This window comes from Sminthopsis crassicaudata, chromosome 2 (genome assembly GCF_048593235.1).
Source record: "Sminthopsis crassicaudata isolate SCR6 chromosome 2, ASM4859323v1, whole genome shotgun sequence".
Taxonomy (NCBI): Eukaryota; Metazoa; Chordata; class Mammalia; order Dasyuromorphia; family Dasyuridae; genus Sminthopsis; species Sminthopsis crassicaudata.
In genome coordinates, this window is record NC_133618.1 from 245215175 (window position 1) to 245240032 (window position 24858).

The 24858-nt window shown below is 34.9% G+C and overlaps 1 protein-coding gene across 5 annotated transcripts in view; it reads left to right on the forward strand.

The window, feature by feature from the left end:
- GNAS (GNAS complex locus) overlaps nt 1-24858 on the forward strand; it is a 286023-nt gene that overhangs the window by 99972 nt on the left and 161193 nt on the right. Inside the window, exon 1 of one of the 5 annotated variants that reach the window (XM_074288703.1) lies at nt 7479-7501. The exons of 2 other annotated variants lie outside the window; for them this stretch is intronic. Coding sequence is in view for 1 of the 3 variants with exons in the window: in XM_074288706.1 (XP_074144807.1) it covers nt 22151-22289 (139 nt within the window). In the remaining 2 variants the exon portion in view is untranslated. Of the gene's footprint in view, nt 1-7478; nt 7502-21870; nt 21949-22028; nt 22290-24858 lie in introns of those variants that run through there. 2 more of the 5 variants (XM_074288702.1, XM_074288706.1) reach the window with 2 other exon arrangements.

Below are 24858 nucleotides of genomic sequence, written 5' to 3' on the forward strand. Positions count from 1 at the left end.
TAAGTTTTATATTGGAAATTTCTGTTGGAAATAAGAGGCAAATTTGTTGGCTAATTCACTGAACTTGAAATCAGAAGATAGCTTTTGAGTCCTAGCTTTAAAACCTATGAACTCTTCCCTTAGTCAAGACATTTAACTCTGTTTCTTATCTGTATAGGGATTGTGTACATTACTTACCTTAGAATTCTGTTTGGAAACAATTACTCTGCAAAGTACTATATACTTGTAGGCTACTGTTGGTCTCTGTGTACTCATATAGGATTAGTGTAAGTTTACTTATTTTTTGAACATTATCCTTTGTATTATATACTTTGAAAAAGTTTCTGAAAAAAGTATTATCAGACTTGGTTATTACTTCTTCTTAGATCCAGTGTCTAAAGATTTATTACTTAGATTTGATGTAAGTTTTTTTAAATTATCAGGGATATTGAACAAGGCAGATACCTAGCTTTAAAAAAAAATTAGTTTATACTGTGGGATTGACTATATATCTTGCAGTGGAGGAAGGTGAATTAATAATTGAGAGTGAATGAAATAATACCTGTTTATGAAACATAGTTTGGTATCATGCTACTCATTGAGGTGAGTCTAGGTAAATCACTGGAAATCTTTCCTCATCTCTAAAATGAAAGAATTGGACTAGGCTATATCCAAGGTCCTTTCCAACAATAACAATAACAAAATCCCAGGATATTTTTTTAGAGTTCTTTTTTTTTTCTTTTTTCTTTTCAGTTTTAAAAAGGTCCAGTTCTTTCCTGTTATGGCTCCACTGCCAAGATCAGTAGTTCTTAATCTGGGATAACAGATTGTCTTCCTCCCTACTTTTCTCCACAGAGTTTATGCCTATATATCAGGAATTCTGTGAATTTAGATGGGAAAAACTACATCTTTATTTTCATTAATCTCTAATAGTAATGTGAGGGAATTAGAAATTTCAGAATTTTGAGAAGGGGTTCATAGTTTTCACCAAATTGCAAAAGGACATCACAACTCAAAAAGATTAAAAACTCCTCTGTATCTTCACTACTGAAATTATCTACAATTGCAAACAATTCCTAAGGTTTCAGTTTAGGTTATAAGTGTTCTAATTTGAATTTCTGGCTTCCAACTTCCAAATGAGATATTTGCAATGATCCAAGTAACCTGAGATAGTTTAAATGTTCCTGAGGCTTTTTAAAAAATTCTTTAAAAGGCAGCCTACCACTTAGTATGTTCCCTTTTAGGAATATACTTAAGTTTCGAGGATTTAAAAGGGCCTTAGCAATTATCTGATTCTATTCCTTCCTCTTAAAATAATGAAGACACTGTGGACTAGAGTTGGGAAGTGCCTTGTTCAAGGTCATGTAGTTGGCAGGGTTAACATTCACCAAGGTCTTTTGACTCCAAATCCACTTTTCTTTCACAATACCAAAATTCTGTGCAATTCTCAAAACATGCAATAAATATTATGCCATATTATTCCTAGGATGAGGCAAAGTATTTATTTTATCCAATGAACATTTGTTAATAATAACTGCATTTGAAAATTTTTAAATGTTTTGTGCATATTGTCCTTTTTGATACTCATAATTACCCTATGAGGAGATACTATAGCTATTATTCCTACTTTACAGATGAGAAAACCGAGGCTTAGAGAAGTTTAAAAAGTTGTCCATAGCCTCCATAGGCATTTAAATCTCTTTGTGCTAATTCTAAGTCTTGTGTTCTTTCCACTATCTTATATACATAGAGACTAAGTGCACTCACTGTGTTAGCTTCTGAGGGAGATAAGATTAAGATAGGACATAGTTCTTTATGTCATAGTAGTTGCAATTTAGAAAGAAGATAAGGCCAAATATTGTACAATATTATATGTTAAGGTAAGAAACTAAATGCTATATGAAGCTAGAGGGGGTATTGTAACATTCAATTTAATTTAACAGACTTGTAAAAATGCTTACTAGATGCAGTGTATATGATACAAATATAGAAAAACTATGCAGTAATAAGAATAAAAATGAAAATGTGATATAGTGTTTTGAAGAGGTTAAATAGAATTTCTTTAGAAAATCAAGGAGAAAAAGTTTTTTTCTGTAGAAAACAGGAAAAATGTCTTGAAAGACGTAGTATATGAGCTAGACGTTAAAGGAGAAGTATAGGAATTGGGAGTAGAGACCATTTGAGTTGTAAAAAGTAATGAATGCAAAGGCCCAGACAGGTGAGAAAAGGTGAAATAAAATTAGTGTTCCAGTTTGGCTTGTGGGCAGAATTTGTGAAGGAAGTATAATGAAATAAGTTCAGAGAGGTAGATTAGATTGAAAGATTTCAGGATTCTGATCAATGCAGGTCATCCATGACTTGAAAGGACTAATGGTGAAGCCTCCTTTTTACCTTTTAACAGAGAGATGGTGTGTTATGAATGTAGAATGAGGTAAAAATATTCAAGCATAGCTAATGTTTTGTTTTGTTTTGCTTAACTGAATTTGTTACAATAGAGAATTCTTTAGAGAGGGAATCATTGGGAAATAACAAATGATGTGAAAGAAGATGGAGGTATCAATATTTAATACTTGGGGGGAGAAGTGAAAGGTTGTAGGTAGATTGTGGAGGACCTCAATGGTCTAGTTAAAAAATTCTCATGTTATTTTGTAGTTCATGGGTCGTCTCTCAGTTTTAGAGTGGAGAGTGAGTGATATGACCAGACATGTACATTCCAAAGATTACTTGAGTAGCAATGTAGAAGAATCTAGCTAGCTGGAAGTGATTACAATAGACAAAATGCCTAAATAAAGATAGTGGCATTAAAATGGAAAAAGAGAAATTAAATGGGAAATAGTGTCAAGATAGAATCAACTGGGCTTTGCAATTCATAGTTTGGTAGGAATTTAAAAATGAAGAAAAAGTGGAAAGAAATCATTCTGGGGTTTTCTAGCCTAAATGGTAAGAAGAAAGAATGGTAGTAGTATGATCCATTCTTGTTTAAACTATTTCTTTCTGAACTTCAATGAAAATATTCAAAGACAGACTAATAATGACATATTTATATAGTGCTTTTTTAAGATTTGCAAAACATCACAATTGTGTGAGTTGGTTAGTGCACATACTATTAGAGTCATTTTATACATCGGAATGCTGAGTCTCTGAGATATTTAGTATCTTGCTCATAGTCAAACAGCTATTAAGTGTTTGAGGTGAGATTGGTAGATGTCTGACCTCAAGTCCATCAGTCTTGCCACCATAGAAATCAATAGAAGAGTGTATTGCTTCAGAAAGATGGCGTATTCATATTAAAGAAATGCTGTTAAATTTGGTAATTAAGGGATCAATGATAACTTTGGAGAAAGAAAAACTTTTAGTGATTTGATGGGGAAGGTGAAGTTAGAAAGTAATGAGAAAATAGAGTTAGCCAAATATAGGCTATTATTTCTAGGAGATTATAAAATAAGAATAAAAAAAATTTAGTGTGTAGGTTGGTAAGGCCAGGGAAGAGACTTATTTCGTTAGGACTGGAGAAATTTAAAACTATTTCTTTTCCTCTGAAACTGTTTTATACTCAGTCTCACTTTCCCTTTGCCCCACTTCTATAACGCTTGCCAAAATGCCCACCCTATCTATAAGGTTTTCTAAGGTTGGACAGTAAATATTATAATGGAAAATTTAGCCTTAACCATGACATAAGGTCTTTTGTTCAGTTTGACTAAAAAGAATAGACGGGGTGATTTTTTTACATTTACATTACATTACATTAAATTTACATTTAGTGATGGATAACTTTCTTTTAAACATTATAAATCCAGAGAAGCTAGCTTGAATTCTGTGGGACTTTTTAGCAAATAGAATTTCTGGTAAAATTTGTGAACATTTTGTTTTTACACACATACACACATTTTAAACTTTGTGAAGCTATTTTTTGAATCTAAATGTAGCGAAAAGAACACAACTTAGAAGGAAAAGAGACAAAAACTTCATCTGTCACTCACTATTACCATAGGAAAGACACTTAATCTCTATGCTTAAGTTTTCTCATTTATAAATTGAGGGAGTTGGACTCAATGACCTGCAAGGACCCCATCAACTCTAAATCCATGATCGTATGATTCATAGATAAAGCTCAATGAAAGTTATTAATCCTATTTAAACCATTAATATCTATCTATTGCTTTCTTTTTTGATTATATTTTCATTGTATTTACAGACTTTGGTTTAAATAATGACAATACTTTCTCCCTATTATATTCTTTCCTATGTCAAATGTGAAGTGAAAAATACTAATTACTTATAAGTAAGTCTTAAAAGTCAATGAAAGTGCCAGTTGCCCTGACATGCTTTACAAATATTTCAGAAAAAAAAATTTTTTTCTTTTGTTCAAGAGGAGCTCAGAGGAAGAGAACTACCAATTTTGACTGTGGCATATTTATCTATCTCCATCATTTTTTTCACTTGCTTTATTAGGATCAGAATCCTAATTTCTTCCCTGTTTCAGAATTCTTAGGAAACTGACAAATATGCATAGATTAAATATATAGGTTTTACTCCAAAAATGCAGAGTCTTACAGACCTCTTAATACCTAGAAACCATGCTGTCTCCCTTCCCCATAATAGTTATCTGCAAGGGAAAAAAAGGAAAATATTGTACCTCATCTACTTGGAAAATTTTCTTAAATTCAGCTTACACTGTTGAACTATGTTTCTTTTTTTTTCCTTTGCTATCTTAACTGCTTTTAGCGCTTTAACTTTATTATATTTTAAGGAATATTTTAAAATTTAAAGCTTGCTGTTTTGTTATCTTTCTAAAGTAATCAAAGATCAAAGTTTTGTTTTGTTTTTTTCTCACTGTCAGAAAGTGAGTTTATTTGCAACAAGACTGATAAAAATGAAAGAATGGGAAAAGAATGAACATTCTGCTCAACTTATTTTTAAAATTTTGTTAATTCAAACACTTTAAGGTCCTTCTCTCATAAGGCAGAAATAGTCTGTCTTGAGAAAATTCTGATAACTTCTAAAAGAATAATGTTTTAAATAAATAATCTGTTATAAAAAAAAAAAAAAAAAACAAAACAAAAAAACCCAGCATTAACAGCCCTTGTGTGTAAACCAGTATACAAAGACAGGCATATGTGTTAGCATTGCTGCCTTCCATGGATTTGTGATCAGAACCAGTCATCATTAAAATACTGGAAATCAGTTCAAATATACAAATCTATTATTGCTAATGCCTAATTACTGCTGGGCAAAGACACAGCAAAGCAATGGCTGGTGAACTATTGATATCATTTTTGTATGTGTGGGATAGCACATTACTTAGTATATTAATCTCTGTTTTGTGATGTCAGTTCTACTTTAATAAGGTCAATAAAATAAGGGACATTTAAAGTTGCATTTTTTAAGAAAATTTATTTTGTTGAGAGTTACTGTAGTTGATTACTAGCAAAGCATATACTTTGGTTCTCTTTTTAAAAAGATGTGCACAAAGGACTTTTGTAGACACTTGAATTTCATTTTCTAATTTAGAATGAAAACTTTTTACTAGAATAAGGAATATTAATTTGTTCCCAAGAATCAATTTTATGATTATAGTAGAAAAGTGTGATTACAAAAAGATTATTAAGTTGTACTGAAAACATGAGATTAATATTGAAAACAGACAATCTGGTTTGTGCACTTTCCTCTGCTATTTGCAATTTTCACTCCAGAAAAGTAGTTCTTAATTTGTGTGTGTGTGTTGTAGACCTTTATGGTCATCTGGTAAAACCTATGGATCTGAATGGTGTTTTTAAATGAATAAAGTAAAATACATAGGATTATAAAAAATATCCAAATTTATTGAAATAGAGCTATAAAACCATTTTTCAAAAAGAAATTCACAGTCCTCGGGTTAAGAAGCCCTATTCTAAATCTTTCAAATGATTTTTTTTTTAAATTCCCTGACATAGAAGATCTTGAAGCAAGATCTTGATCCTTTGTTAGGGTGTTAGGGGATGAGTTTCTGCTTTGGGCTAAGAGTTAAACTAAATCATCTTTGAAGTTCCTTTCAATTATAGAATTTTAGGAATCTATTAAAAATAATTAATTTTCTATTTTATAATTGGAGCTAAAATTCTGCTCAGTAATAGAAAGAATGTTTCTTTTTTTTCCCCCTGGGCTTATATGTGCTGTTTCCTATATGTATTATTAGGAATATTATGTTAGTTTGCTACTCTGGCCTATGCAAAAGCATAAGGGTATATTCTTTCAAATCCTATAAAAACAATTACTTCAAAATAAATAAATTGATTAATTTTAAAATAACATATATAATAATTACTTTCCCCCATAAAAGAAGGGGAACTTTTAAAATTCAAAATTTTAGAGAATAGGCAGACAAAATTCCAGTCTAAAAACCCTTAAACAGTGTCCATTTACTACAACAATTAAGTAAATCTCATCTTTCACTTTGTATCAGGTGAAAACAGAAAGTCAAACAGACCACAAACTAGCTTGTATGTCTGAAGTATTGGCATCATTTGTTTACCAGTAAACTCTCAATTCCACCTGTTGTCATATATTTACAAAGTAAATGCTTTATTTGTTAATCAGTGGTTAGTCATAATAAAATTTTGGTGAAACCAACACTTTAAAACATTATATCAAATGGTTGATCTGCTTATTTAGCAGCAGGAATAATTAACACATTGACCTTGCTATTCACATTCCCAACAAAAGCATCTTCTTTATGCCTTATAGTACTACTGAGAATAGAGATAAAATTTTGATGTATTTCATTTTGTGATGGTAATAGTCACACATGCGTTCTTCTACTGACACTAGGCTAACAATGTCTACCGCTAACTACTTGAAACCAGATTGATCTGATTTTCTCATCTTTGGTCAGTTTTCTGTTGGTTGAATTCTGGCTTTTTGTGCCATGTACATATATTTAATTGATCTCTCTTGTTGTATTTTTGATTTTGTGATTTTTTTTTAGGAATGTATTTTATTCCAAAAAACCATGCAAAAGTTATTTATATTGTATATAACTTGTGCATAACTTGTTTGCATATATTCTCTCCCATTAGAATTGGGAGCTTTTTAAGGGCAAAGACTATATTTTTACTTTTCTTTGTATCTCCAGCACTTAGAATAGGATTTGGCACATAGTAAGAGATTAATAAATGCTTGTTGACCTCCTCAAGAGCCACACTTCAGTAACTGTTGGCAGGATCGTAGCAACTGTTGCTGTGTGGAAATCAAACATTTCAAGGATCATCTAAGCCCATAATTAAATCAGAACAGTTATACTGCAGTGAAAAGGAAAGTGGTGTTAAAAATTAAAACAACAACAAAACATTGGGGAAATTATTGCTTCCAAACAGCCTAATTAATTTTCAGAAAATAAGCAAAAACCTTAAGAAGAAACTGGAAACTGAAGGAGTAGTTGTTGATTCCTCTGCAGAAGATTAATAAAAACAAACAATTACTAACCATTTCTATAAAAGGGGACAAACCTGTCGTGGCAAACAATACAAAAACTGGAGTACTGAAGGTTGGTAAAAGTTTGCTTTTTTACTGATGAAACTCACTTTTTAATTCAAAGATTGACTAAGAAGTTCAGGTTTGGCCTATAAAATATGGACATTTCCACCAGACTATAAAACATATTCTGAAAAGAAAAAAAAAGTGTTTGAAGGATTCTTTTTCTTCTGGGCCTGAATATTTGTCCTATTGAGGAATAATAAATTTAATTAAATACATTGCTAAATTGAGAAGCAGAACTTTTCCAGAATTATAAAATTTCCAAATAGAGATGGAAAAACCTTTTCATTTGACCATGTTTTATTTTCACCAAAGATTAAAAAATTTACTTACAGATAGAGATAAAAATGCTTCATTGACTTGGAAACTCACTTGATTTAAACCCAGTTGCAAATGTAGGGGCTACAATCAGGACTAAACTTAAGAAAATGGAATATTTATCAAAAGTATACTTAATACTCAAGGTGATAGAAGTGTGACTTCATGATAAAACCTCATGATAAAAAATGAGAAACAATTTGGAATTATACTTATCAAAAGTCACTAAATTTTTAATACCTTTTGACTAGCCACAATTTATGAAGGACAAGACAACAAGTTGAGTGACTAAAAATTGGAAAATAACTGGGAAAATTGTGGTATATAAATAATATTATTTTATCACAAATGATGAATAGAATGGATTCATAAGGAGCTTATATGAACTGATATAGACTGAACAGAACCAGGAGAACAATTTATTCAGTGTCCACAATTATATAGAGAAAATTAGTTTGAAAGACGTTATAACTCTTGACAATGCAGTGACTAATCATAATTTCAGAAAATCGATGGTAAAATATGCTTTACACCTCTTTAATGAAAAGTGATTTTGCACTAGACATGCAAAATGAGATATATATTTTCTTATAAGGCAAATATGTTGATTATTCTTGACTATAATTCTGAGGCTTTGAGGATAAGGGACTAAGGAGAATAATTTATAATGATTCAAAAAAAAAGAAGAAAATTAAGTCAATGAAACATTTCAAAGTACTCAGAAGTGAGCAGAAGGAAATCCAGAAAGGATGCAGATAAGCATGGAAGTTTTGTTGTTATGATGTTAATCAAAATACATTTTTAAAACTCTTTAAGTAACAAGTTCATTGTTTCATATGCAATCTTCTATTGTTTATTTTATTGAAGTATGTGTTTACTGCTTTTTAAGTTCATAGTAAAAAGAAAATAAGTATAGACATGCAGTCACATCTGAAATTTCCAAAGGGAATCCATTATGTTTTCCTCCTGTTCAAATATGAACACAAGTTATTTTCACAGAATGGCCCACATTCATTTAGTGATTGGCAAACTGTGTAGGTTGCCTCCAATGACTGATCATAATCTAGACGAAAGACCTTTTTCTTCATTCAATTTGGGTTTTTCTATATAAATATTTAGGTCATACTTTTTAGAGTAATTATGGATGCCATTGTTACAGGGCTTAATGAAATCAGCATAATGTTATTTACAAACAGGGATAAGGAGAGGATCTCACATATTTAGGAAATCCATCTTGGGCTTAGAATATGTTTTCTGGACTTCCACTATGACAATGGTGAACAACTTTTATGAGTTTATGTCTGCCAGTATAATGTATCACTTGATATTAATAATCAGAAGATTTATAAAATACAGTGTATCCCATGAATGTGTCAAAATTATACACAGTACTTCAAAAGATTTAACAATAATATTAGTTTTATTTGATGACGCCTTGATTATTATTTTCAAGTAAAGTCTGAGATTTTTTTCTCTATTTTTGGTATCTTTGCCTCTTTCTTCTATCTTGAGAATTGACCTTTAATGCTCTCAAAGTTGTGTCACTTCTACCACAGCTCTCCTGTGTGTATGTTTGATTTCATGTAGCTATTTTTTCCATCTTTGTTTTCTTCTATATCGTATTCATTTTCTTTAACAACATATAACAAAAGAATTTGTTATAAAAATTTCTTGTCCCAACCCCTTCCAATTTTATCTTTGAATACCCATAGGATAATTTTGCTTAGCAGACTTTCATCAATTTTTCTTTAAACTTCTTTTCCCCTTACTGCTACTCATTGATTTAGGAGGAAATATAACTATATTTTTCAATTGTCCTTCTCAATAAGACTTTACCAATGAATTTTTATCCTAAATTAGTACTGCTCTTAGTAGATATAGTTTTTCATTTTTCAAGAAGAGCAAGTATTTGCCAGCAGAGGTGATTCTTAGACTCTTTTGGTCTCTTCATTGATGTCTCTCTCTCTTTTTTTTTTTTAACTGTTTTGTTCAGTTCTGTATGAAATCAGTATCAATGTCTTTCCCTTCATCTATTTTCCATTTTCAGCATCAATAACTTGTTTAAATATATTAAGTTGGACTTGTTTTAATTCTATGCACTATCCTTTATAACATTTTTATTTTTTCTTCTAGTTTTGTATTACTTTCAGTGTTTAACAATGTGGTAGTCTAATTGTTCATAGCTGATTTGGTAATGAGTAACTTCCTATCTATGAAAATCAAATCAGTTTCTTTTTCATGGTGTTATTTGATGCTTACCACATTCCTTATACTTGGTTCTCACCTCTAGATTATTTTCTTGTGTGCAAAAAAAAAAAAAATGAACTATTGAAAAGGGTGAGTGGCAGAGCACATCTGACAGTTTCTATCATATAAGAAAGTTTCAGAAATTATTCCTATTACATTTATTGACTTTCTGAGGAAGACTGAATTGAGTACGAAGAAGATTATCACTAATAGGTGGACTTGGAGAGGGATTCTTTAGCCATAGAAACCTATGAAACAAAGGGAAATACAAAATGAGCTTTAATACTCTTCAATTCCAATCCACTTTTTTTCAGTGACAGTGGCAGTGAGTGTTAATAATAATAATACAGTTTTTAGACCATATATAAACATTAATTTAACTATTGGTACTCAAAATGTGAGATCCTAATCCAATGATCAATGATTAGACATCTAAACAAGTGTTATCTTTATCTGATATATCTTTCTGCTTGACAAAAAGATCAAGTATTTGCTAGTAGAGGTGGTTCCTAGACTCTTTTGGTACAGAGGAACATAGTTGTATCAATTTTGACATTCTTGCCATAAATTAAACTAGAAGACAAAACAAAGTTTCAGCTAAATGGAAGACTAGCTCACAAGTTCTCTAGAAAGATTAATAATAAAAGTATTATCGGAATTGCTTTTGTTGCCCAAGGGCAATAAGGTACATCATTTTAGTGGACATTTGATCATATTGCAATGCTTATAATAAATATTTACAAAAAGACCATTGTGAAAATAATTGCAACATATATTCCAAAATCGTTTGCAAAATACAAGGAGGATTATATGTGCATGAAGGAAAATGAAGGAGAGAAAGTTCCCTGATAATCAAGTTTTTCAAAAGGGATAAACTGCTTTGTGAGTCATAGGTTCCCCATCACTAGAAATTTCAGGTAAAGGTCATATAACCATTTGTTGGGAATATTACAAGGATTCCTCTTTTAGTATAAGCTGGACAAGATCCCATCAAACTCTGAAATTCTCTAATTCTGTGAAAATCCAACTTGTTGGTTAGAGTGATGAATCTGGAGTCAGAGAACTTGAGTTCAAATTCTGATTCTGTCACTCACTTATGTGTCTTTGAGCAAGCAAATTAATTTCTCAGGATCTCAGGTTTGGATTAACTGGTCTTAGATGTACTATCCAGATGACCTGTGACCCTTATACTGAATGTTTATATCTAAGTATATAATTGGTATTTACATTATGATTTGGGTTTTGGACTGATGTAACATAATTTTTAAAGTTACTATTTGTCATTTGGATCTAAATACATTGTATTTGTATATTATAACTTTTGCAAAGACAGAAAAGAGGTCTTTGAGTATAAATAGAAAAGTATAGATATGCCATTCTATAATAACTGAATTCTTTGTATCGATCTTCTCAAAAGATGTTATTATTGAGCTTAAACTATGTGCTTACCATTATACTGTATGTTTTAGGGAATTCAGAAATGCAAGATATGGTGCCTATGTTAAAAAAAAAAAAGGCAAAAAAAAATTTTTAATGTAAAGTTTAGTTAGGGAAACAAAATTTATCCAAAATAATTCAATAATGACTAAATTTCATGGTCATCTACTTCAGTGATTCTCCAACCAACCCCCTAAATTTTGTTGCCCCTTGATTCATTGCGTTTACCTAGCTAGTCTCCAACCCTCTGATTTCTGATTATCTATCTGACTTATGTATGCACCATTACTTAAGGCTATTAAGAGTTACCAGGAAGTCTCAAAATTCATCTTATTTCAGTCACTATAAAATCATACCATATTAAGTAGGATGTGATCTCATTACTACTTTTCAGTTCTTTGAGGCTACTCTATGAGTCTGTTTTATTTTCAATAGGAACTAATGTAAATGTTTCTCTCTTTGCCTTGAAAGTAAAGGATCTCACTTGTTTTAAATAAGAAGATTAAAAATGTCAATCTTGAAGGCTTTCTACTTTCTTCTACAACTCAAATTTATCCAAAATCAGCATGAAAATAGCAATAAACAGATAATGGATTTGGATTCAGAGGACATGTTTCCAATTCCTGTTCTGTTATTACCTATATGAGACTGACTGGATAAGTCAGCCTCTCTTGACCTCGGATTTCATTTTGATGTTGGAAAAACATAAAAGCATAAGCATGCATGTAAATTAGAATAGTTTAAAAACTGGTTTGACTAAAATGAAGTGTTTGTTACAGAGTAGTGGGAAGTAAGGCTAGATATATATAGAAAAAAATATTAGCCTGTAGAGAGCCTTCAGAGTCTCCTAGAGGAATTTATACTTAATTATTTAGGCATTAGAAATATATCATAGTTTCTTGAGCAGGAGTGACCATGTCTTTTCCCCAAGATGCTAAATTTAGAGGCCATTGATAGTCTTTGTAGTCTTTCATGATTATTGACATAATAGAGTTTAGTATTTAATAATCAAGAATAATTAGGTAAAACAGGAAACTAAATGACAGACTGAAGAGAATCTCTCAGCATCCCTCTCAACTAAACTTCATGTTTCTTTCTTTGGTGTGATTTTTAAAAAATTCCTAGGTTGAAAATATCCTAATGATGGCTCTGATTAAAGCAATGCTTTGTAGGATCATTAGTCAACATCAAGACTAATGGAGACTAATGACATCAAGAAATGAAGATTCCTACCTCGGATCCTCTTCAGTAGTAACTGAGATATTTTGTGATGAGGGTCTGAACTAACAACACTGTGGCTAAGGAAATGGAAGAGACAGTAAAAATCTGGGAGTAATTTGGAAAAATGAAATGATGAGATTTGGCATATATATATATAGGGATTGCAAGAAGTTTTCAGATCATGATCTTTATATTGTCTTCATATTTGCAACATGAAACATGCATGATAACTTTCCCATAATAGATATTCATTAAATATTTTCTTTCTTCACTTGAATAACTATTATATTCAGGCCTGTATTTTCTCTTGTCTAGATTATTGAAATAGCCTTCTAATAGGTCTTCCTGACTCAAGTCTGTCACATTCCTAATATACCCTCTAATCAAATGCCAAAATAACATTCTTAATGGACAGGTCCAACCCAGTCAATTTGTGTTCAAAAAGTTTTTTTAATCTCCCTAATTACTTTTAGGATCAACTATAAATACAAATGTCTCTTTGACATTTTAAGGTCTTCACTACCTGGCTCTCTAATCTACCTTTTCAGGGTTACAATATATGTGCTTTTTGTACTGCCCTTTGTATACTTTATATGTCAGTCACACTGACCTCATTGCTCTTCCTCATATATAACATTCATCTTCTAACTCTCTCCCTTTGCACTGGCTTTCTCCCATGCCAGGAATGTACTTCTTCCTCATATCCACATCTTGAAATTCCTAGATTCCTTTGAAGCTTTACTTCTATTATATGAAGTATTTCCTGATTCCTCAGGCTTCTCCTTACTTCCCACCTGGCAGCACTCAGTTTGAACTTTTGACTTCTGCATCATTACTCTCTCTTTTCCCCCTTTCCCCCATTAAATTCACCATTGGGCAATATCATCATCTTGCAAGAAACACACTTTTTACTCTCATCTCATCAATACTCTCTGCTCCTTTGATTGGAAGGTGGAGTATAAAATCTTTCATTTAAGGAGAGAGGACAGACATCTCATCTCTGTTTCCCACATGGCTTCTGCACTCATCCTAGATTTTCACCATGCTAGTGCATTGAGTCCTTCTCCCCACCCCCTTTTCAACTTTCTTTTATGGATTGTCTTCTCTCATTAGATTGTAAACTCCTGGAGGTTAGGAACTCTCATTCTTATTTCTATCTCCTAAATTTAGCACAGTTTCTGGCACATAGTAGACAATTAATAAATGTCTATTTGACTGACTAATTCAGTGATGATTACCTACCTTACTAGACCTCCCCCAAAATTAACTTATCTACACTTTATAAATACTTATAATTAGGAACACATACTGTTTTGCCAAATACAAAAACTCCTTAAAGAGTTTTCTTTTTTTTATTCCCAGTCTAACACAATGCTCAGCACATAACAGATAAGTGATTATAATAAGTGATTGATTGGTGGATTGAACTGAAAGAAAAATTGGATTTAATTTTAACATTTCTAAGTTGATGGTAAACAAAAGGCAAATTGGTGGTGCTATTGACAGAAGGAGATAGTTACCAAAAGGAGATATGGAAAGGGGAGAGGAGAGAAGAAGAGATTTTAAATTTCATGTTTTTCAAAATAATGGAAGGATACTTTAGTGGAGTAACTAGTTAGATACACAAAACTAAGAGTTAGAACTAGAGTTGTAGATGAAAGTCAGCTGCAAAAAAGTAACATTTGACTCATAAGAGTAGATTAATTGAGTTCACTAAAGGAATCCATTGAGAGAAGAGCTAGAAGGCTAAGGCAGAAACTGAGAGACATCAAAAAATCAGCAATAGGAAGAGAAGATAGGGAAATAGAGTGACTTATTCAAGAAACATCAAGTTGTAAGAAGTAACTAGGAGAGAATTTCATATTATGCCCTTGAAAGTTCAGTGGAAGCTAATCTAGAAAAGATAAGGATAGGGGATGTACTAATTTTCAAATGGGTGAAAGTATTTTCAACCTCTTTTTAACTATTGGTTATTTCTCTGCTGCCTACAAATTTTTTTCCTGCCTTGGTCCCCATTTAAAAATTGTTTTCACTTGATCCTACCATATTTACTTACTTTCTTTCTTTTTTTTTTTTTTTTTTTTTGCTGAGGCAATTGGGATTGTCACTTGCCCAGAGTCACACAGGTATGAAATGTTAAGTGTTTGAGGTCAGATTTGAACTCAGTTTCTCCTGATTTCAGAGTTGGTGCTCCATCCACTGTGCCACCTACCTGTCCCATCCTACCATATTTTCAATCTATCTTCCTACCTTTCCTCCATTTCTCAGTCAAACTTCTGATAGGAAAAAGTCTAGTTTCATTGGATGCCTCAATTTCTTTACCTCTTACCCACTTCTCAGTCCTCTGTATTCTGGCTTCTGACTACATCACGCAATTGAAACTATACCCTGTAAAATTAACAATGATGTCTTAACTGCCAAATTCAATAGTCTTTTCTCAATTCTCATCCTTCTTGATTTCTTTCAATATCTGGCATTATTGACCATTTTCTTCTTTATGGATTTATATAATATATTGGTCTCTTCTAATTCTTCTACCTAGCTAGTGTTCTTTTTCCATCTTTTTTATAAGACATCTTTATAAGCTGCCCGGGGCAGCTAGGTGGGGTAGTGGATAGAGCACCAACCCTGGATTCAGGAGGTCCTGAGTTCAAATTTGGTCTCTCTCCTAGCTGTTTGACCCTGGGCAAGTCACTTAACCTTGATTGCCTCAGCAAAATAATAATAATAATAATAATAATACATGTATATAAGACAATCATCCAGATCTCATCTCTAACTTTGGGTGCACCCACGGGTTTGTCCTGAGGCCTACTTTTTCTCTACAATCTCTTTGAACAGCTTTCATTATCATTTATAGCAAAATCCTTCATAGCTCTATATATCCAGCTCTGGTCTTTCTTGTGAGTGCCAGTCTTACATTGTCAACTAAGTTTTGAAGATTTCCCTGAAGACATACTCTAAGCATCTCAAATTAAACTTTTTCCAAAAGAGAACTCATTATCTGCCTATTTCTGTTGAGAGTATCATTAGTTTTCTAACTACTCAAACTCTAATGTATAGGACATGCTTCTGCCACCATATCTTTGTGCAGACTGTCTCCTGTGCCTGGAATATGTTCCCTTTTCACTTTTACCCACAAGAACACCTAGTTTCCATTCCTATTTTCTTACATGCCATGTTCTACATGAAGAATTTCCTGATTATTGCATCTGTCGATTTTGTTTGTCATATTGTTTTAATTTAAAAAAATTTTTTTAACTAGCAAACAATTATTTTCTTTACCTCCTACTCATCTTCAGTTGAAGAAAAAGGAAAAAGAAACCCCTTCTTACAAATATCCATAAGCAAGCATAACAAGTTAGCTAGAATCTGTCTCATTTTGCATCTTGAATCTATCTCTTTTCTTTCAGGAAATAGGTTACATGCTTCATCATGGCTCCTCTAGATTCTTGGTTGGTCATTGCATTGATCAAAGTTCTTAAATCTTTTTAAATTGTTGGCCTTCTCATTTCTAAAATATTGACTTAAATTTATAAGAATTCAAGCCATTCTCCAATTGATAAATGGTCAATAGATGTGAACAGACAGTTTTCAAATGAAGAAATTGAAACCACTTTTAATCATATGAAAATATGATTAACTCACTATTGATTAGAGAAATGTAAATTAAGGCAACTCTGAGATACCACTATATATCTTTCAGATTGGCTAAGATGATATGAAAAGATAATGATGAATGTTGGAGGGTATATGCCAAAATTGGGACACTAATACATTGTTGGTGGAACTATGAATGGATCTACCCATTCTGGAGTACAATTTGGAACTATGCCCAAAGGGCTATCAAGCTTTGTAGTCTTTGATCCAGCAGTGTTTCTACTGGGCCTGTATCCCAAAGAGATCATAAAAAAAGGTAAAAAGAACCCACATGTGCAAAAATGTTTATTATGGCAGCCCTTTTCATAGTGGCTAGAAACTGGAAACTGAGTGGATGTCCATCAATTGGAGAATGGCTGTGTAAATTGTGGTATATGAATGTTATGGAATATTATTATTCTGCAAGAAATGATCAGCAGGATGATTTCAGAGAGGCCTGGAGAGACATATAAATTGATGCTGAGTGAAATGAGCAGAACTAGGAACTCACTGTACATGGCAACAAGAAGATTATATGATGATCAATTTTGATGGGCATGGCTCTCTTCAACAATGAGATGATTCAGACCAGTTCCAATGTTCTTGCGATGAAGAAAGCCATCTACACCCAAAAAAAGGACTGCGGGAACTGAGTGTGATTTACAACAGCATTTCACGCTTTTTGTTGTTTTTTGCTTGCATTTTATTTTCTTTCCCAATTTATTTTTGTTTGATTCGATTTTTCTTGTGCAGCAAGATAATGCATACATTGGATTTAGCATGTATTTTTTAATAATAAAAATAAATAAATAAATTGTTAGCCTTTACTCCACATATTGTTCCCCTGTTTACTTCACTTTACATTTCCTAAAGTACTTTGTACATGTTTTGTACTTATGTGCACATACCCCTTAAGATCTGGGACAGTTTGCCTAAAACTTAGTAGATATTTAAACAAATGCTTGTTGGTTGACTGATTAACTATAGATCAATTTTCTATCTTGTAAGAATTTTGAGACACTAGATCCCCTTTGGAGAGAGAGGATTTGGTGAAGGCAATGATGTGTGCATGTGTATGCTCTCATGTATATGCTTGCATATATGTGAATTTTATATGCTTGTGGAGGAGGGGAACAATTTCTTAAGTAGAAGCTTTTGCTATTTCTAGCCTTTTACAGATTTTAGTAGCCAATTATCTTTAAACTGAAAGATGAATCCTATGTCTCTTCAGAATTTCATCAGAATTGCTAATTTTTTCCCCTGCCAGGGGAGAAAGTAAAGATAATAAAGAAATGTTTATATTTTCCGTAAAGCAAAAGAAAAGAGTTTCATTATATTCAGCTATTTATTATATGTAGCTATAGGCTAATGATTTTTTCCCTTATGATGATCAATAAACATTTGTTAATCTGAATTTGCTCAACAAAAGGATAGAAGTATTTTATTGGCAAGTGATGGCACTGTGGATAGAGCACTAGACTTGGAGTCAGGGATGCTAGTGTTCAAATCTAACCTAAGACATTTGCTAGTTAACCCTAGGCAAATCACTTATCCTCAATTTTCTCAACTGTTAAATGGGGATAATAATAGCATTTACCGTAAGGGTTGTTGTGAGAATCAAATGAGATATTTGTAAAAAGTGCCTAGCACAGAGCCTGGCATATAATAAAACTATATAAATGTGTATTCCTTTCCTGTCTCAACTTTTATTTTTTATTTTCAAGTTTTATCACTAACTTTCCTGGTGAGAGGATAGAGTGGTAAACTTTTGTGATAAACTGATTGGGAGAAGTGGTTTTGAATTGTATCTCAGACATTTGCTAGTGATTATAGGCTAGTCATTAATTGTCTCAGAATCTTAGTTTTCTTTAGTAAAATAAAAGTACTTGAGGTATCTACCTCATAGAGAATTTGAGAATGACTCACTTTGCTATCCCTAAAGTACTACAGAAATGAGTTATATAGTGATTTGAACTATCTCTGTTGTAGTTTCTCATGTAAGAAATAAAAGATATATTAATGTGAAACTTTTGTCAACCAAGTAGCATTTGGTACTACCCAGTTCTCATTCAAGTTCTTAGATAGCACAATGTAGAAAATAGCAGATTTGAAGTCAGGAAAATCTGAATTTGCTTCCTGTTCAAGCAGTGATCTTAGACATGCCACTTAACTTCTCTGTGCCTCAGTTTCATTATCTGTGAAATGAAAATAATAATAGTATCTATTTTGCCAATTTATTGTGGGTATAAAATTGGATAATTTTTGTGGAATACTTTTGCCAACTTTAAAAAATTATGTAAATGTTAGCTATGCTATCACTGCTGATGGTGATGGTATGATTGCTATGTGCCAGGCAGTGAGGATACAAAGAAAAACAAAAAACAACTGCTTTCAAGGCGCTTACAGTCTAAATGAGGAGACAATATGCAAATAACTATGTACGAACACAATAAAGACAAGATAAATTGGAATTAGTGTCAGAAGAAAGATACTATGGTAAGGACATCTTGAAAAAGGTAAATTTTAGCTGAGACTTGTAAAAAGCCAGAGAATTAAAAGTACTATTGAGTAAAATAACATGAAGTCACTTTGAGGAACTCAACAGAAAACTATAAAGTTCTCCTTTAATGCCTCAGTTTGGGGTTCAAAATCCTGGATTCTCAAGGCTGTCAATGAAGTGCAAGCTTTGGCAGACTTCTTCAGGTTTTAAAGATTTCAAGAACTACCCAATGAGGTGAATTCAACTGAATTCAGAACCTGATCAAGTAAAAGTGTGGGCAGCAAGTGCTAATTTTTTGCTTGTAGCAACTCCTGAAACTGCTTCTAAGGTAAAGAAAGGATATGTCCACCAAGATGATTTCACAGACCTTCTGAAGTATTTTCAATGAATTTACTTATATTGAGTGAATTGTTTATTTAAGCAGATTTCAGTTTTGTAACATTTGTAGATTAGTTCTTTGATATTTTTCATAGATAGCAAAATATTAATGTGCTCATTCTAATTACTATGTGTTAAGTGTATAGTAAAGATCAAACCATATTCTCTCACAGGTTGGAAGGTGTGTCAGAAGTTAGGTTTCATATAAATATGAATTATTTCAATTTGGTATAATTTGTATGATTACAAAGTTACTGTTTACTGTTGTATAAAATATTCATTTTTTACCGAAATTTTTTATGATGTGATAACAAGATGGGATTTTTATAGTATAATACACTAATAACTGAAATCTGCCAATATTCTCAGGCTTTCTGAGTTTGCAATAACTCTTCCACTTACCACATAATTTACTATTATCATTCTTTTAAGAATACATTGCACTCATATAGAGCCTTTCAACAGATATCTGAAACATTTTACAAGTCAAGTAATTAATTAAGATTCACAGGTTCTCAGTGAGTGTAATTATAACCATTTTACTAAGGGAGAAGTGGGGGAAGAAGGGCTTGGAGGAGAGGTTGAGCGACTTGCCTTAGGCTAAAGTTCAACCCTGAAAGTCTGGAGTCTTAGTCCTCGGCTTCTGGCCTCGTCGCTAAATTACTTGGGTTGTAAATTGCTGAATCACAAAACCCTAGCAAAATAAATATACTGTATATGCGTCCTGGGTGAACCTCACTTCCTTTGCAAGCTTCCTCTTCGGTTCTATTTTTCTCTCTTCCCTTTCCGTCTTAAGGGGCTGCAATCCTCATTCCTTCAGAAGAGGCTGGCAGGTCAATAGTCATGGTTAGTTAGGAAAGGGACACTTGGGCGTCACCATAGAGTTAAAAGCTAACAGGTGGAATGTGCTAGCGTTGGCTCAGGCCTCTAGAACCGTGGCCCTTTTCTTGTGCATTATCTGCATGTGTGCGAGAACAGGAGCGTAAGTGTAAGAATGCGTCTCTCTAAGTCGGCCTCAGGGTTGGTTTGAAGAGGGCGCCTAGTAGTCCTGACGTTTGGCTATCATGTGAATACTCAGTTCCCATGGTTCAGTGTGTGCTCTTGCCCCACCCATTTCTCTGTGTGTCTCACACTCTGTAGACCTAAGTGCATTAAAAATATGTGTGTGTGTACACACACACACATATACATAACTACTTACAATTTGTTCAGAAGATAATTGAATTAAGCATGAGGAGAATACAATAATTAGGAAAACTGACCTAAAGGTCCTACAAAAAAATACTCGGGAAGCCGGCTTTGAAGCTGGGGAGGAGGGGGACTGGAGGTTGGGGGATGGGCGGGGCCAGGGGAGAAGCCTGCTTTGGGAGACCCTCCCAGGGACTGCATGCAGATCACTGTGGAGGGTGTGCCGAAGCCCCAGCAAGGATGAAGAGCCTAGAAATGTGATGGGGGTGCGGGGGGAGAAGAGGAAAGGGAAGGTTGTAGCGGAATGAGAGAGGCCTTGCATTGGAAAAACCACCATTAGAAGGAGAAAGAAGAAACTAGAGACTGGGAAGAAAAAAATACACACACATACAAACACACGGAGGAGACCCCACAAGTCCCAGAAGGGAAGGGGGGGAAGGGGGCAGAGAGAAGCAGCCAGCTAGAAACCGGGTCTGCGAAGGTTGTTTTTTTTTTTTTTTTCTGTTTTGCCCCCACCCCCACCCCCGGTGGCCGTGTTTGCTCCATATCCCGATTAGATTTGCTGAGAGTTATTTGGAGTAGAGCTTCATTTTGCTTTTGGAAGATTGGTGTCATATGTATATATATTCTTTATATACACATATATAAAGTATATATATGTGTGTGTATGTATGTATATATATGTGTATATGTGTGTGTGTATACACACACACACACACACACACACACACACACACATATATAATACTTTTTTTTCCGGGGGGGGGGGGGTTGGGAATCTGTTCCTCTCCCCGCCCCGAGCAAATAGGAAAGGAAGAGAAATTGCCACCGAAGAGGAAGCGGCGGCCTGGAGTTGGATGTGTGGATGACTCTAGGGGCTAAAGGAGATTGATTTAAAAAAAAAAAATTTTCCGCCCACCCAACCCCCACTCAGACCCCTGCGAAGACCCGCGAAGGGTGGGGGGGGAGCTCTACGGCCCCAGGGGCTACTGGAGTGGGGGGACTGTGGGCCTTGGCTTGCCCAGGAAAGGGGTCATCGCGAGTGGAAAGGCATTCTACCCCAGTTGTGGATTTTTCTGGGGGGGGAGTTTTTTTTTTTCCGCGCCTGCCGCCGCCGCCGCGGCCACGGGAGGGAGAGCGACTCCCCCTCGGGCGGCCCCGGGGATCGCTCTCGCCCTCGCCCTCGCCGTGGCGCGGAGGGAAGGAGGGTTTAGGGAGAGCGCTCTGGGCGGCGGCGGGGCCCGCGGCGAAGCCGGGAAGTGGAGGCAGTCCCAGCGGCAGCAGCAACAGCGGCAACAGCGGCAGCGGCAACAGCCGCCGCCGCGGCGCCATCAGCCCCCTCAGCTCGACAGGGCTTCCACAGAGACGGGGGGCGGGGAGGCGGCGGCCCCCGCTCCCCCGCGCCTGGGAGACGATATACACACGCACCCTCACCCACACGCAGACGCGCGCACTCACACACATACACACACACACACACACATACACACACACAGATATTTTTGGGTAGAGGAAGTTGATTTTGTGAGGTAATTTTTATTTTTACCTCCCCGCCCCCCCAGTCTTCTTGCCCCCCCCTTTCCTAGTTCTCTCCCGCCCCGTGTTAATTTTTTTTACTTTCTTCGGGGTGGGGGCGCCCGGGCCGGGCTGGGCCGGGCGGGTCTGACGGACCGAGGCCGCGGGGTGGGGGTGGGGGTGGGGGGGGCCGCCGCTGCCGCCGCCGCCGCCGCCATGGGGTGCCTGGGGAACAGCAAGACGGAAGATCAACGGAACGAGGAGAAGGCGCAGCGAGAAGCCAACAAGAAGATCGAGAAGCAGCTGCAGAAGGACAAGCAGGTCTACCGGGCCACCCACCGTCTCCTGCTGCTGGGTAAGGAGGGCGGAGGCGGGGGGCACCTCGCCCGTCCGGCCGGGCCCGGCCGGGGGCCAGCACGGAGCGCAGACTCTTCTCCCTACCTTCCCTCTCCTATCGCCGAGGGAAGGGCTCGGGCCGCGAGCTGCTGGGGGGGATATTAGGAGGGACGAGGTTATCTTCTTGGAGGGGGGAGTTGGGTGATGTTCGATTGAGGGGTAAGGGGAGGCAAAGACCTTGGGGAGGGGCTGGAGAAGGAAGGAGGGGCCTAGGAAATCGAAATTGGGGAAGGGGGGGAAGGCGAAGGGAAGGTTGGAGGGATTGAAGGAAAGAGACGCCCCCAGGGCCCCCACATTCTGGATTGTTTTAGCTGCCTTGGTGAAGCGGGGGAGCTAAAGTTGTGATTCTTAAAAAAAAAAACCCGCAATTTTTTGTTGTTTTCGGGGTGGGGGGAACAAGATAAGAGGTGTGTGAGTGCGACGGGACTTGGGGAACAGGAAACGGGGTGTCAAGGCGTGAGGGTATGAGAGGGAACCCGCCATCGGAGAGAGGTGATTGGATAGGGAAAGGGGTGTCACTTGGGGGCGCCGTGGAAATGGGGGGGGACTAGAAAGAAGAGGATTTGACAAGGGAAATGGCTGTTTGTGAATGGGAGGGGGGGGAAGTATAAAGGCGGAAAGACTGACATAAGGGCCTAGAGAAGGATTGGGGTAATAAAGGTGTTGGTTTTTTCCTAGTTGAGGGGTGAGCAGGCTGCTCTGGCCTGGAAAAGGATGTTTATAACAACTTAGTGCATATTATTATAGAGTGCCATATGTGTCTTGAGGGTGATATGTACATTCACATATATGTGTTTAAATATAACTAAAATATATACATGTACACATAGTTGTATTGTGACACTCTAGGAAAGGGTATAGAGCTAATGATGGGGGAGAAAAAAAATCACAATTTTCTTTACAACCTGATTTCCCGCCTTAAAATGTGCAGTAATTTAAAACCAAATGCCAGCATTAGTTGTAGCTGCAGGTGAAACATCCCCCACCCTCCCATACATACATACACATATGTCAGTTCTTTTAAAACGTAGTTTGTTTTTTTCTTTTTTCTTTCTTGTTACTTGACTCGTTTATAACCTATTTAGTTAAAAATAAAATGGGGTAAAATTTAAATGAAATTTTGTGTTTCTCCATCTCCCCCACCCCTCATATTATTTATAGGTCAGAAGAAGTGGTATATTTCAAATGCCTGATTTATTTGGGTTATTTCCCTTTGGTGAAAGGGGTTAATTCTTTAGAATTAGAACTATTAAAATGTTAACTATTAGAATGTCATCACTGTTACTAATTTTATTTATATTTTGAAGAGTGGAAGAGGCCTAAAGCAAATTGTAGATATGATTGAGAGGATTACACAAGCATGGAAGTTTCCTATTTAATAATAAAGCTTTTTAAAAATACATTTAAGTATCTGCTAACTTAAGAACTAAAATGCCTTTAGCCTCCCTCCTTCCCTCTCTATCTGTAATTGACATTTCAAAAAAAAAAAAAAAAGATTGGTATAGTAACACAAAAAAAAAAATCTGCTCATTTTCATGGCCTGCCTTTTTTTCAACTCCAGATACTTGTAAAAACCAAAGTTCTTAAGTTAAATAAAAAAAGGTTTTGCTGTTATTTATATGCAGTTTTTTTAAAATCAGTGTTTCGTATTTTGAATTATATATTCTGTATTGGTAGGATTTTGCCCTAAGTATTAATATGTATATTAGCAGCATATATTCAAAGAATAAACTCTAAAGATAGTAGGATCTGCCACTGACCTAGAAGAGTAATTTAAGTATAGAGATACTTTGTGTATAAAAACATGATTCCAAGAGCCCAAGCTACCCACTTAATTTGTCTTTGAATCTAAAAGCATCTTGTATTACTATGGGCAGTAAGCTGTCCCTTAGATGAATACTTTTAAGGTGTTCTATTTTATGACTGTATTGTAATTTGACATAGTATATGATTCAAAATTTCTTTTTTCTTAGCTAGTATCATTTTTATTTGATTTTTATCAAATAGCTTAAAATAGAAAATTAAAATGCTCTTTACTCTCTTCACCTAATCTTAGCATAATTGCTTAGGACTTTAATAAATAATAGCCTTCATAATTAAATCTTAAATATACTTAAATAATCCATATGATGTATTTATGTTAATGTTTCTAAGTTATAACCATACACATTCTTATTTCCTCCTTTCTGGTTCTGTTTCATAATTTATTTTATTTATTTTAACATGTTGGCAAAAGTCTCTAAGGTACATTTTCTGCTTGAAAAACTTAATTTATACAGACTAATTTTAACTCTTACAAATATTGATTAGTGCATTGTCAAAAAGGAAAGAAGATGACAACTTGGGTCAGGGTAGTTAAAAGGTTGAACAGGTTTGTGTGGGAGGGCAAAGAAATGTCAATGCAGAAACTTTTTGGATGGCATGTATATACTTAAAAAGGAGCAAAATAACAACAACAAAAATTCATCTAGGTTACTAGAGTGTTTCTTCAACAAAATTGCACTTTATAAATTTGCATGAGATTTTCA